The sequence below is a fragment of the Glycine soja genome, chromosome 9, assembly GCF_004193775.1.
Source record: "Glycine soja cultivar W05 chromosome 9, ASM419377v2, whole genome shotgun sequence".
In the NCBI taxonomy this organism is placed as follows: Eukaryota; Viridiplantae; Streptophyta; class Magnoliopsida; order Fabales; family Fabaceae; genus Glycine; species Glycine soja.
In genome coordinates, this window is record NC_041010.1 from 5,896,528 (window position 1) to 5,909,025 (window position 12,498).

Genomic DNA, 12,498 nt, shown 5'->3' on the forward strand with positions numbered 1-12,498 from the left:
GAGTTGAAAATGATCCTGAAACTTCTGATCAAGCCATGAGTTGTAAAAAGTCAAATTTATGGTATGATGCCATGAAGAATGAGATGAATTCCATGCAGAGTAACAGAGTTTAGAACCTTGTAGAGTTGCCTAATGAGGCAAAGGCCATTGGTTGTAAATGGGTCTTTAAGACCAAAAGAGATTCATTAGGTAACGTTGAGAGATACAAGGCAAGACTTGTTGTTAAGGGATTTGCTCGAAAAGAAGGAATCGACTACACACAGAATTTTTCTCCTATATCTAAGAAAGATTCTCTTCGTATCATTTTGGCATTAGTTGCTTATTTTGACCTTGAGTTGCAACAAATGGATGTGAAAACAACCTTTCTTAATAGTGATTTATTTAGAGGAGGAGATTTATATGAAACAACCTAAAGGCTTCTCCTCTAGTAGTGGTGAGCATTTGGTTTGCAAGCTTAATAAATCTATATATGGTTTAAAACAAGTCTCCCGTCAGTGGTACCTTAAGTTTCATGGGATAATTTATTCATTTGGTTTTGATGAAAATCCCATGGATCAATGCATATACCACAAGGTCAATGGGAGTAAAATATGTTTTCTTAATTTATATGTAGATGATATTTTACTCACAATCAATGATTGGGGTTTGCTACATGAGGCGAAACAATTTCTCTCTAAGAATTTTGACATGAAGGATATGGGTGATGCATCTTATGTCATTGGCATTAAGATTCATAGAGATAGACCTCGAGATATTTTAGGTCTATCACAGGAAACCTATATTAATAAAAATTTAAAGAGGTTTTGGATGAAAGATTGTTCACCAAGTATCACTTCCATTGTGAAGGGTAATAGGTTTAATTTGAACCAATGCCCAAAGAATGACTTTGAGAGGAAACAAATGAAAAACATTTCTTATGCTTCAGTTGTTGGAAGCCTCATGTATGCTCAAGTATGCACAAGGCCTAACATTGCTTTTGCAGTTGGAATGTTAGGAAGATATCAGAGTAATCCAGGTATTGACCACTGGAGAACTGCAAAGAAAGTGATGAGATACCTTCAAGGGACCAAAGATTACATGCTTATGTATAAACAGACAGACAATCTAGATGTGATTGGTTATTTAGACTCAGACTTTGCTGGCTGTGTTGACTCTCACAAATTAACATTTGGATATATTTTCATAATGGCTAGTAAAGCTATTTCGTGGAGGAGTATTAAGCATACTTTGAATGCTACTTCTACCATGGAAGCTGAGTTTGTCTCTTGCTTTGAGGCTAAATCACATAGTGTATAACTTAAGAGTTTCATTTTTGGGCTGAAGATAGTAGATACTATTTCAAGGCTTTTGAGAATTTTATGCGATAAATCAGTTGTTGTCTTTATGGCTAAGAATAACAAAAGTGAAAGTTGAAGTAAGCACATTGACATTAAGTACTTAGTCATTAGAGAAAAACTAAAAGACAAGAAAGTTGTCATTGAGCATATAAGCATTAAGTTGATGATCGCTGATCCTTTGACTAAGGGCATGCCACCATTTAAATTCAAGGATCATGTAGAGAGAATGTGACTTGGTTCTACTTTATGATTTTATGCATACAGGTTAAAGTTGAAACTTTTATATTGTGATATTTTCTCATATTCAAGCGCACATTGATTTATTTGAGAAAAATTATGTTTTGGACCAAGAATAAACATTGGGTTTATTCATTAAGTTTTATTACCACCTTGAGTATGTTACTTGGTAAATTAAGCATATTGTAATACATGGATGATATTACTCGTTATAAGAGGAACTATCGCTATGATTTGTATGTTCATTTGTTAAGAAGATTGAACATTGACTTATTTTAATCAATGAGTCAAAATTTTATACCAAATGGGAGAATGTAATAATTTTTGGTTTGTAAGTTTTGGAATGTCAATTGCTCCATCAATTTTGGAGTTGAAAAGCCAAATATTGAATGACTACTAATAGGTGGTAATAACTACTAATAAGTGATAATGGCTACTAATTGGTGGTAATGGCTACTAAATACATTTTTTATGGTAGAATGCCTATATATATCACATGTGTTTGGTCCTTGAGCTCACATCTTTCAATTTTCATCTGATACACCATCTACATTGAGAGAATGAGAGCTTGGAAGAACCAAAATAATGCAACTCTTTCATGACAATGACTGGATGTATATTTTAATTTTTGTTTTCCGCATTTGTTAATGACCTGTGTTTCGTTTTATAGTTTGTAACATCACAGGTTAAAAATTTTAGTCTAACATGACCAACCGCCAAAAAGTGTAGGGATCAAAACCATAAATGTCAAAAAGTCTAGGGATTGAAAACATAGTTTAATCTATAATATAAGTTTCCTTATACTACTTTATTTTTCTCCCTACAATTTTTAGGAAAGACTCTAGACAATTCAATTTTGAAGTAAATTTAAAGTTTAGGTTTTGTACGAGTTTGCACGAGAGAGAAGAAGGAAGATAGTAGGTCAAAGAGTTAGTTCCAAATGAACATGAAAATATTTTTTTAATTCGTAGGAATTGACTATAATACCAGAGATTTTACAACCAAGTGAGCTAGACTCCTTTGGTGGATATGAAAAGATTGAATTAGAACAATGAATATCATTCTATAATTTTTGTGGTGGGGTTGAGGACTTTTTTACCAACTTAAAGGTAACATTATAAATATTAATCAATATAAATCAAATGATATATGCTTATTTTTATATCTTTATAGGTGAAAATATAACTTTGATCTTCTCATTTTGTCTTACTTGCAAACGTGACCTTGGGATCTTTATTTTGCCGTTCTCCCAACTAAACTATCTCAACATGTTAAATTATTCATTTATTAATTTTTAAATACAATAATATTAGATTCTCTCATCTTTTATGTGACTTTCATTTATGTTATGATTTCATCTATATCTCAAGTATGAGTTTTTTTTTTTCAAACGAAGTAATAGTATCTTAATTATGATATAACTTCTAGTTTGTTAGGTTATATATATATATATATATATATATATATATATATATATATATATATATATATATATATATATATATATATATATATATATAATAGGTAAGTTTCCTTATATTTTTTTATTTTTCTACTTACATTTTTTAGAAAAGTCTAAACAATTCAGTTATAAAGTAAATTTCAAGTTAAAGCTCATTGTGAGTTCGATGAACGTGAATCAAACACGCGGCCTTCAGATCTTTAATCTAATGTTCTCCCAACTGTTCCCACATATTGAATATTTTATTTATTAATTGTTAAATACAATATTATTGAATTATCTAATATTTCTTTTTTGTGATTTCCATTCATTCACGTTATGATTTCATGCGTATCTCAAGTATTTTGAATTTGTTTCCTTTTTGTTTACAAACGAAATAACATTTTAATTATGATATAACTTCTAATTTACTATGTTATACATACATACACACATATATAATATAGGTAAGTTTTCTGTTTCATTTTATCCTCACATTTTCTAGGAAGGTTCCTAAACAATTGAGTTTTGAAATAAATTTAAAGTTGAAGTTTTGTACGAGTTCACGCGAGAGAGAGGGGGATAGTAGGTCAAGGAGTTTGTTCCCTCTAGAGATGAAAAAATTGAATTGGAAGAATGACTATCATTATATAATTTTTGTGGTGGGGTTGAGGACTTTTTTTATCAACTTAAAGATAAAATTATAAATTTTAATATGTATAAATCATATGATGAATGCTTATTTTTATATCTTTATAGGTGAAATTATAACTTTGATCCCTAAATTTTATCCAATTTGTAAGCTTAGTTTTCTTATTTTAAAATAAAAACATTTAGTCTCTCATTTTTCAAAAATTAACAAAAATAAAATAAAAATATAAAAATTTATAAAAGCAAATGCAATAAACGTGGATCAAACAAGTGACCTTTAGATCTTTAATTTGTCGCTCTCCCAACTGAACTATCCCCACATATTAAATTTTTTATCTATTAATTTTTAAATATAATATTATTGGATTCCCTCATCTTGTCTGTGCCTTTCATTCATGCACATTATGATTCCATGCGTATCTCAAGTATATGCTTTTTTTTTCTTCAAACAAAGTACCAAAATCTTAATTATGATATAACCTCTAGTTTGATACGTTTTATACATATAATGTAGGTAAGTTTTCTTATACTGTTTCATTATTTTTTCGTTTAGGAAGGTCTCTAAACAATTCAATTTTGAAGTAAATTTAAAGTTGAAGTTCTGTATGAGTTCGCGCATAAGAGAGAGGGAGATAGTAGGTCAAGGAGTCGGTTCACTCTCGAGATGAAAAAAATTGAATTGAAAGAATGACTATCATTTTATAATTTTTGTGGTGGGGTTGGGGACTTTTTTTATCAACTTAAAGATAACATTATAAATTATAATCTACATAAATAAAAAAATGACTTTGATCCCCACATTTTATCCAATTTGTAAGTTTAGTTTTCTTATTTTAAAATAAAAGCATTTAGTCTCTCTTTTTCTAAAAATTAACAAAAAAAAGTAAAAATATAAAAATTTATAAAAAAAATTACAATAAGTATGGATCAAACACACAACCCTTTAGATCTTCAGTCTAACAATTTCCCAACCAAGTTATCCCTACATATTAAATATTTTGTCTATTAAATTTTTAATACAATAATATTGGATTCTGTCATCTTATCTTTAACTTTCATTCATGCATGTTATGATTCCATGCATATTATATGCCTTTTTTATTCAAACAAAGTACCATATCTTAATTATGATATAACTTCTAGTTTGCTATTTCTCCTTACATTTTCTAAGGATGTTTCTCAACAATTCAATTTTGAAGTAAATTTAAAGTTGAAGTTTTGTGCAAGTTCACGCACGAGAGAGAGGGAAATAGCAAGTCAAGGAGTCAGATTCCTTTGGAGATGAAAAAATTGAATTGGAAGAATGACTATCATTATATACTTTTTGTGGTGGGGTTGGAGACTTTTTTTATCAACTTAAAGATAACATTATAAATTTTAATTTGTATAAATCCTATGATGAATGCCTATTTTTATATCTTTATCGGTGAAAATATAACTTTGATAGCCACATTTTATCCCATTTGTAAGTTTAGTTTTCTTATTTTAAAATAAAAGCATTTAGTCTTATTTTTTGAAAATTAACAAAAAGTAAAAATATAAAAAAATGCAATGAGCATGGATCAAACACGCGACCTTCAAATTTTCAGTCTCACACTCTCCCAACTGAACTATCCTTACATGTGTATCTCAAATATATGCCTTTTTGCTTTTCAAACAAAGCACCAGTATCTTAATTATGACATAACTTTTAGTTTGCTACAGTTTATATATATATTAGAAGTAAATATAAAATTGAAGTTATGTGCGAGTTTGTGTGTGAGAGAGGGAGATAATAGGTCGAGGAGTAAGTTCCCTCCAGAGATGAAAAAATTGAATGGAAAAAAGGACTATCATTATATAATTTTTGTGGTGAGGTCCAAGACTTTTTTTATCAACTTAAATATAACATTTTAAATTTTAATCTGTATAAATTATATGATGAATGCTTATTTAATATCTTCAAAGGTAAAAATATAACATTTAGGCTCAATTTTTGAATATTAACCCAAAAAAAAGTAAAAATATAAAAATTTATAATAAAAAAAATGTGGTAAGCATGGATTGAACAAACTATTCCCACATATTGAAATTCATAAAAAAAACATGAGCATATTGGTCTTTCGACATCAGATTTGACTTTCAATGTATAGGTTATGGGTATCAATTGTATATTGAAACGTGAACATATTGCTCTTTCTTTTCCATGCGAGTTCTTTGTTTTTAATAGTACAAGGTTATTTTCATCAGTTAGAAATGTCAACATATTGTTTAATACGCTATGTCATGAATTTCATAAATTGACAAATTCTGCTGGTTGTTATCTTATCAAGAAAACACATAGGTTAATTAGTTGCTACAATCCTTAACATGGAAAACTTTACAGATTTTTTCCAATTTATTGCACATAGAAGTAATAAAAGAACAATGTTACAAAGTTTTACTCCATCCAAGTTGAAAATCAACCTAACTTTCCTTAAGCCTCTCAGCATAATTGAATATTAATCTTTATGTTACATTTGTAAGATTTAGTTGCTAAGGATGCAACTGTCTCAGCAATGCCAGAGATTCGGCTCATGAAAGATATTCAACAACCAGGATAAGATTGCATTAAAATTTGGCCAATTATCTGAAATTTGAAAGTTGTTGACTTGATTGTCACATGCAGATGCTTGTGCATGCTTCATCAAATGAAGAATTTGGGAATTGATATTTGTTGAACTGATTCTCAGGAACTCTTCTTCTTCATTCTGGTAAATTCAGAAAGTTAAATACATCCTTTTGCCTGTCTCCATTACTACATAATACAGACATACAGGCACTTAGAAGTTCTTTGTGAATAGGAACAACTTTCTTAAAACAACTTACTGTACAGATCTTTTTGCCAATATGGATGTTAGAAAGGAATGATTCAAACATCTAGGATTTTTGCTGTGATTATCTAAATCTAGCTTTGTAGGATGATTTTAAACCTAAGTCCATAATTCTTGCTTAGTTTTTATTAGAATTTCCTTGCATACATAAAAGAAGAAGCAGAACAATTTGGACCATGCTGGCATAACTAGAAACAATTGTCATATAAAAGATGCTCCAAGACCACAATAATATGCTATAAAGCAAGAATTCTTTAACAAAATCCATAAATTATGCCAGCAAATGCAGCAAAGGTGCTGGGGTGATTATTACATTGAGTTGACTCTAGCGAATTCACACCGGGGTATAATAGAATTAAAATCTACATGACCATCTAAAGAAAACTTGTTAGTATTTTGTAAACGTGTGACAACTGATGCCACTAGTAAATTTCCCACAAGGTCCTATCTGCAGTATAATAAATTATATCTGTTTTAAGAATCTAGCGGTTCTAGCCTAAAGGATAAGTCTTTAAGATACAAGGCACTTTTACACAGCTTGCTTTACATGCACAGGAATGATGTAGCATAGAAGTTTTCAAGTGTCCTTTTGCTTTTGGTAAAATAAATTTGACCAAAAGATCATGTAAATAACATTTGAATCTCATCAAATGAATATTCTACAATACACATGCATACCAGACTATTGCTGATAAAAAAAAGGTAACATAATATTTAGAAACCAGTTACGACATAACGGCCTTAGGGTTTTGTATACTAAGAGGTAGTGTCCATAGAATTATAGCCAGTAGTAAAGGTAGAGCCGTAGAGGAATAATGCATGTTGAAATAAATCAGAAAATATTTCCTAGAAAGACTAGCATTAAAATTAAACTTCTTCAGGAATTAAATAAGCATTAATGTCAAATAAACATCAATGAAACATCACACCTACATGGATTAATTGGAAATATATAGATTATCAAACAGATGCACAAGGTTTACATTATTTCAATTTTGAAGTGCATTTGATTCCTTGACAAGGAGGTTAATGCATGATATGATATAATTAACAGGATCAAAGTTCTATTTCAACAAAATTAACAGGATCAAAGTAAATAAATATAACCAGGAAATTGCCTAATGTTCCTACCTTCTTTTTCTTTGTCTGGTTAGGAGAACAAGTAATCCAAATCCTATAATGATTGCAACTTTTACTACCTGAAAGGTGAAGATGTAGAAAAGGACATTTAAGCATATTATATAACAATAGCGGCAAGCATATTGTACAATAGAGGAGATATAGCAACCAGTTCTAATTTATATTTAAGACTGAACACCAACGTTGTTAGACAAGATAGATAAATGCAACATTTTTTGGTAGAAACTCATTGCTTACTCTGGGGCAGTGATGCAAATATGAAAATAGTGATTCTCAGAATTTAAAGTAGATTATGTTAGAATTGACACTTTTCTTGTTATTATAGATATAAAATATGTTGCTGTCATGTTTCTGATATATGTCAGTTTAGTCATCTTGTAGTGGTTGGAATTGGGTGAAAAACCATGTTTTATGGAAGTGGGTAAGCTATGTCAGCAGTAGCTGTACTTTTTGCTTGTGACTTTGTATTTTCACCAAATGCAAGTCACTCTATGTAAGCTGAAAACAAGAGAATGAAAATACACTTCCGGTTCCACCAATTTCTGTTGTGTGCTCTTATGTTGCTATCGTTTCTCATGTTCTTATGTTGCTTTCTCATGTTCTTATGTTGCTATCGTTTCTCATGTTCTTATGTTCTGTTCTTCTCTTTTAGTTTGACAGATTATAACCTGATTAAATGGTCCTCCAGAATTTTCATCTCCATTATTATCAGAAGTCTTGGGCTTTGATTCTTTAGTTTCCTGTATCTTTTCATACTCGCTCTCCTCAGTTCCAGTTCCATCATTTGCTTCATTCTGTTACACAAAAATAAAGTATAAGAAAGATAATCAAATTGATTCTATTTGATTCAATTACACAAAAAATATATGAAAAAAATACATTATCTGATTCTATTAATCAAATTGTCAGTTTTATATGTTGCAATCAGCTTGAGTGCGAGCCTTGGCGCAACAGTAAAGTTGCATTTTGGTGACTGGTTGGTCATGGATTCGAATCCGGAAGCAGATTCTTTACATATGCAAAGGTAAGGTTGTGTACAATGACCCTCCTCCATACCTTTGCATAGCAAGGAGCCTTCTGGCACTAGGATACGTTAGTTTATATGTTGAAATTCACTTCTCATCTTTTTCTCTCAGAAGGAAACAGCTCAATTACGGAAGTAAATATGGCGTAGACATATAATGGCATAGGATATATTATTCTGAAGAACTTTGATAATTGACCCAAACTTTTATACTTCTAGCATACTAGTCTATAAGGAAGCTTCAATCAACATGTAACTAAGTAAGATAATGCCAAAAAGAAATCTTGTTTGGTGTTTTTGCAAAATGAAAATACTGAGCCCCCAGCTCTCCACAACATACAATACATCTGAGAAATAGTATCTTAAAGTCTTCCTTGTTTGTTTGTTTCTATCTTTTTGGGCTTTTCTGAATGTATGACAGATTTCATCTTCACCAATGATAAGTGATGGTCAAAGCTTTTACTGAAAGACAATAATTATCCAAAATGCTTCTAAATATACATTTATACCTTTTCCACATTTTCTATTTTTGAGAAATCCAATCTTCTAGACTTTCCACAATAGCCCCTTACACTTTTACTATTAGTTATTATACAAACTCCGGAACTTCAAAAGAATAACATTTGTTATCAAAGTGAAACGCTGAATCCAGCTTTTGTGGTGAATCCCCCTGAAGAATACAACCATTTCCTCTCCTTTCTCTTCCTTTATGCTTACAGAACCTTGCTTGGAGATGAATAGTTTGTAAGGATGGTTATCTGAAAGTTTCTAATGCATCTTTACTAAAACTGTAAAATGTGGATGTTGTCAGCAATTTTATTTCTTCTCTTCCTCTTGATATGTTTTATCGACTACTTTGGATTTATTTCTGCCATCTGAATATGTCTGTTCAGTATATTTAAGGTGCTCAATTCTTTCAACTGCACCATGTCCTTAGGTGATACATAATTAAGCAAGTTAATTTACTCTCAACTTTTTCCAATACATGGTGTGTAATGTTGCTAGTCTCTTACCAGGGAGGCACTTTTCACCCTTTCTTGCAAGTCTGCTGGGTCTATGTTCTTTGACTTATCTTGCTCCAAATGCTGAGTCTTGGAAGAATCTCTTCTTTCAATTGAACTTTCTTGTTGTTTTGTTGGAGGTGGTTTAATCTGAGGTCTCTTATCCTGTTTTAAGACAAGTTCATGTGAACTCAATTTGTTGAAGAGTTTTCATTTTTCAATAATATGCTGATGATGCTGTAAAAGCACTGCACTGCTATACCTGATCCAATCCACCTTCAAAGGCACTTATCATTTTCTTCACATTACTTGGAATTCTCCCCAGTGAGGTCCTCTTCTTAGAATACTGAAGATCACTTTCCTCTATTTTAGGTTGTGTCAGATTACTTGTCAGGGCATCTTTTTTTTCTGAGCCAAACAAAACTGCAATTTCTTCCGAACCAATACCTCTCTGAGGATGTTTCTCAGATGGTGATCGATCTGGAGATGATGACTGATAAGCAGGCTTCTTACCCTTTTGCTGTAATTGAGTGAGAGTAACATTTTGTGACACAGGTTTTGTGTATGAGGACTCCCTATATTGATCTGCAATGTTCTAAAACATGTAAAATGACCATTAAACAAACAACAATGCATTTTCCAAGGTCTCCTTGTTGGGAAAAAAAAAGAGACAATGCAACAAATTAGTTAATCCTTAACTGTGGTTAGCTGCTTTTTCTGCTCAAGCTGAGCTCCAACTACACTTCTAGTTTCAGATTCTTTGCCGTCTCCGGAACCAGCAGGACCTCGCGATTGGGGATCTGCTTCGTGTTGATGTTGTATCTTTGGTGATTCTTGAGAAGATGGAGCACTTAAAACATCAGGAAAAAGCCTTTGAGGAAATGTAGTAGGACCGCATTCATAACTATTAAGTTTTTGTATGTTTTACTCATCATTAACCCCTCTTATTAATGTATTTCTGCTTTAATTTTTCATTGCTTCTTTAATCAGTTAAGTAAGATCAAACCTGAGACCTCATCATTTCTGCGGAAGGGCAATGCAGCATTTCCAATCACGGTTCTACTATCGCTTTCTTCACCTCTTCTACTGGAACTAAGAAGCTCATCATGTTTTTTCTTTAATGCAGATTGTCTCTGCAAAAGTTATAAGATATGAGAAGTTAATGTGGAAGAACTAATAACCACAACTTCAAATGATTTCTCTATAAGTTAATAACATTCAAAGATTACTATCTGTATGTATCAACTTGTGAGTGGTGACTCCAATTGCATACATTTCATTTTTATACCATTGGCTAAGTACCAAGGCAATGATTGACTGATGCATTTAATCTCAAATATTGGAGAAAGATTATAAGCATAAGTGCATTACAAACTGAACAAGGAAAAGAAAACAGTACCAATGAACGAATTCTGTCGCGCTCTTCATCACTAAGGATGAATTGCAACTTCAAACGCAGATGGCCACCTCCAAGGGGAAAGTTGTCTTCCAAAACACCTTTCTCCAATATCAATTTTATTTGAACACCTGCCATTTGTTTATTACTTCCTGTTAGAAAAACTCACTGTGTCTGACTTAGAAAAGGCTAATTCAAATAGGATGAGTATTGAAAAACAACCTGTATGTGATATTTCATTCCCCTCAGAATCAAGAATTTGGAAGATCAAATCATCGCGGAGGCTAGTTAAGGGGCTGAACAATACAACAGAACAAACAGATTATAACCTAGAAATTGTTATGACGATGCACATGTTACATAAACAAGGTACACTTCTAAGCTCTAAGTTAATCTTACAAGGATAAGTTTCCCTTGTCATTCACTTGGTACTCTATTTTCCCCAAGGAAGCTGCATGCGTTCATCACTAAACTTAGTTATAATTGGCATTATTAGGAATGTGCTGAAGGGTAGAGATATGGCTGCAAATTCAAAAGCAAGATCTATTGCATACCCCTTATGAATGTTGATGAAGATAATGGAAGATCCATGAATTCCAGTACTGTAAAATGAATAGAGAAGTTAGAAAAAAAAACCCATCTGGGAGCTTAGGTGCTTGAATTATTGCTAAGTGCTACATGACAGTGAGTACCTGAAACCATGATGGTTCCTGGCATTGCAGGAAGAAGAATTCAATAAATACAATAGCTTGATTAAGTTATATCCAATCAAGAGAGAGAGATTAACTAGACACTGGTTAGTAGTTACTATCCTCAACTCTAGATTCTGATCTAGGTTGAGTGCTGAAGCAAAACTTGTGTATCATTGAGTTCATTGACTCTGTCGGTTAAGTGATGGAAACTTGGATGGGATTTGGAAGAATGGATATGGTTAGAATCCAATGAAACCAGCTTGTGTGGTCCTTGCAACCTTAAGAAAATATTTATTAGCCATAAAAGCTTGATAGAAAAATTTCTGTTTTGTCTCATTTGTTAACTTGTAAGCCCTTACCATAGCTATTATCTTTCTCTTACTATTTAACATTAGATGTGAGTGGGATTGTTGAAGTACTGTTACTATATTATTACTTGGAGGAATGTTTATCAACTCACTTTTTAACAGTTTTTTCTATTCACACTATTCTATCGGTTGACATTTATGTGACTTACAAATCTATGAATGACACCCACATATTTCGCTTTTATCTTTTTTTCTGTTACTCTTCTTTTTTCATCATCTTTTTTTCTACATTTAGGTTTTAAAAAATAAGAATAATTTATTGTTAAATTTTTTTTATCTATAATTAATTGTGAGATCTGTTACTAACATGTATTCATTTTTCTATGAAAATGAATATATTTATTGATATATCACTAAAC

General features: G+C 31.5%; 1 protein-coding gene across 3 annotated transcripts; it reads right to left on the bottom strand.

The window, feature by feature from the left end:
• Positions 1 to 6,010: 6,010 nt before the first annotated feature.
• Positions 6,011 to 12,128, bottom strand: LOC114368010. 3 transcript variants are annotated; one of them, XM_028325321.1, is made up of 12 exons: positions 11,772 to 12,128; positions 11,634 to 11,681; positions 11,479 to 11,530; positions 11,302 to 11,375; positions 11,083 to 11,210; positions 10,690 to 10,816; positions 10,383 to 10,516; positions 9,946 to 10,278; positions 9,696 to 9,848; positions 8,327 to 8,452; positions 7,650 to 7,717; positions 6,011 to 6,395 (listed from the first exon to the last, which is right to left on the bottom strand). In XM_028325321.1, exons 1-12 carry the CDS (start codon positions 11,794 to 11,796, stop codon positions 6,374 to 6,376), a joined length of 1,290 nt encoding a protein of 429 aa, XP_028181122.1. In that variant the 5' UTR covers positions 11,797 to 12,128; the 3' UTR covers positions 6,011 to 6,373. The 3 variants fall into 3 exon arrangements, with proteins under 3 accessions (XP_028181122.1, XP_028181121.1, XP_028181123.1); XM_028325320.1 differs by having other exon boundaries at positions 6,011 to 6,442; XM_028325322.1 differs by lacking the exons at positions 6,011 to 6,395; positions 7,650 to 7,717 and adding an exon at positions 7,724 to 8,243 and having other exon boundaries at positions 8,291 to 8,452.
• Between the last annotated feature and the right edge of the window lie 370 nt (positions 12,129 to 12,498).

Excerpts from the sequence above, each read along its gene's own strand:
- LOC114368010 (XM_028325320.1), bottom strand. The coding sequence starts at position 11,796 with ATGCCAGGAACCATCATGGTTTCAG. Across the intron at positions 10,279-10,382 it reads AGAAAAAGCAGCTAACCACA|AACATTGCAGATCAATATAG; the intron begins GTTAAGGATTAA and ends TACATGTTTTAG. Across the intron at positions 9,849-9,945 it reads TTGAAGGTGGATTGGATCAG|GATAAGAGACCTCAGATTAA; the intron begins GTATAGCAGTGC and ends GTCTTAAAACAG.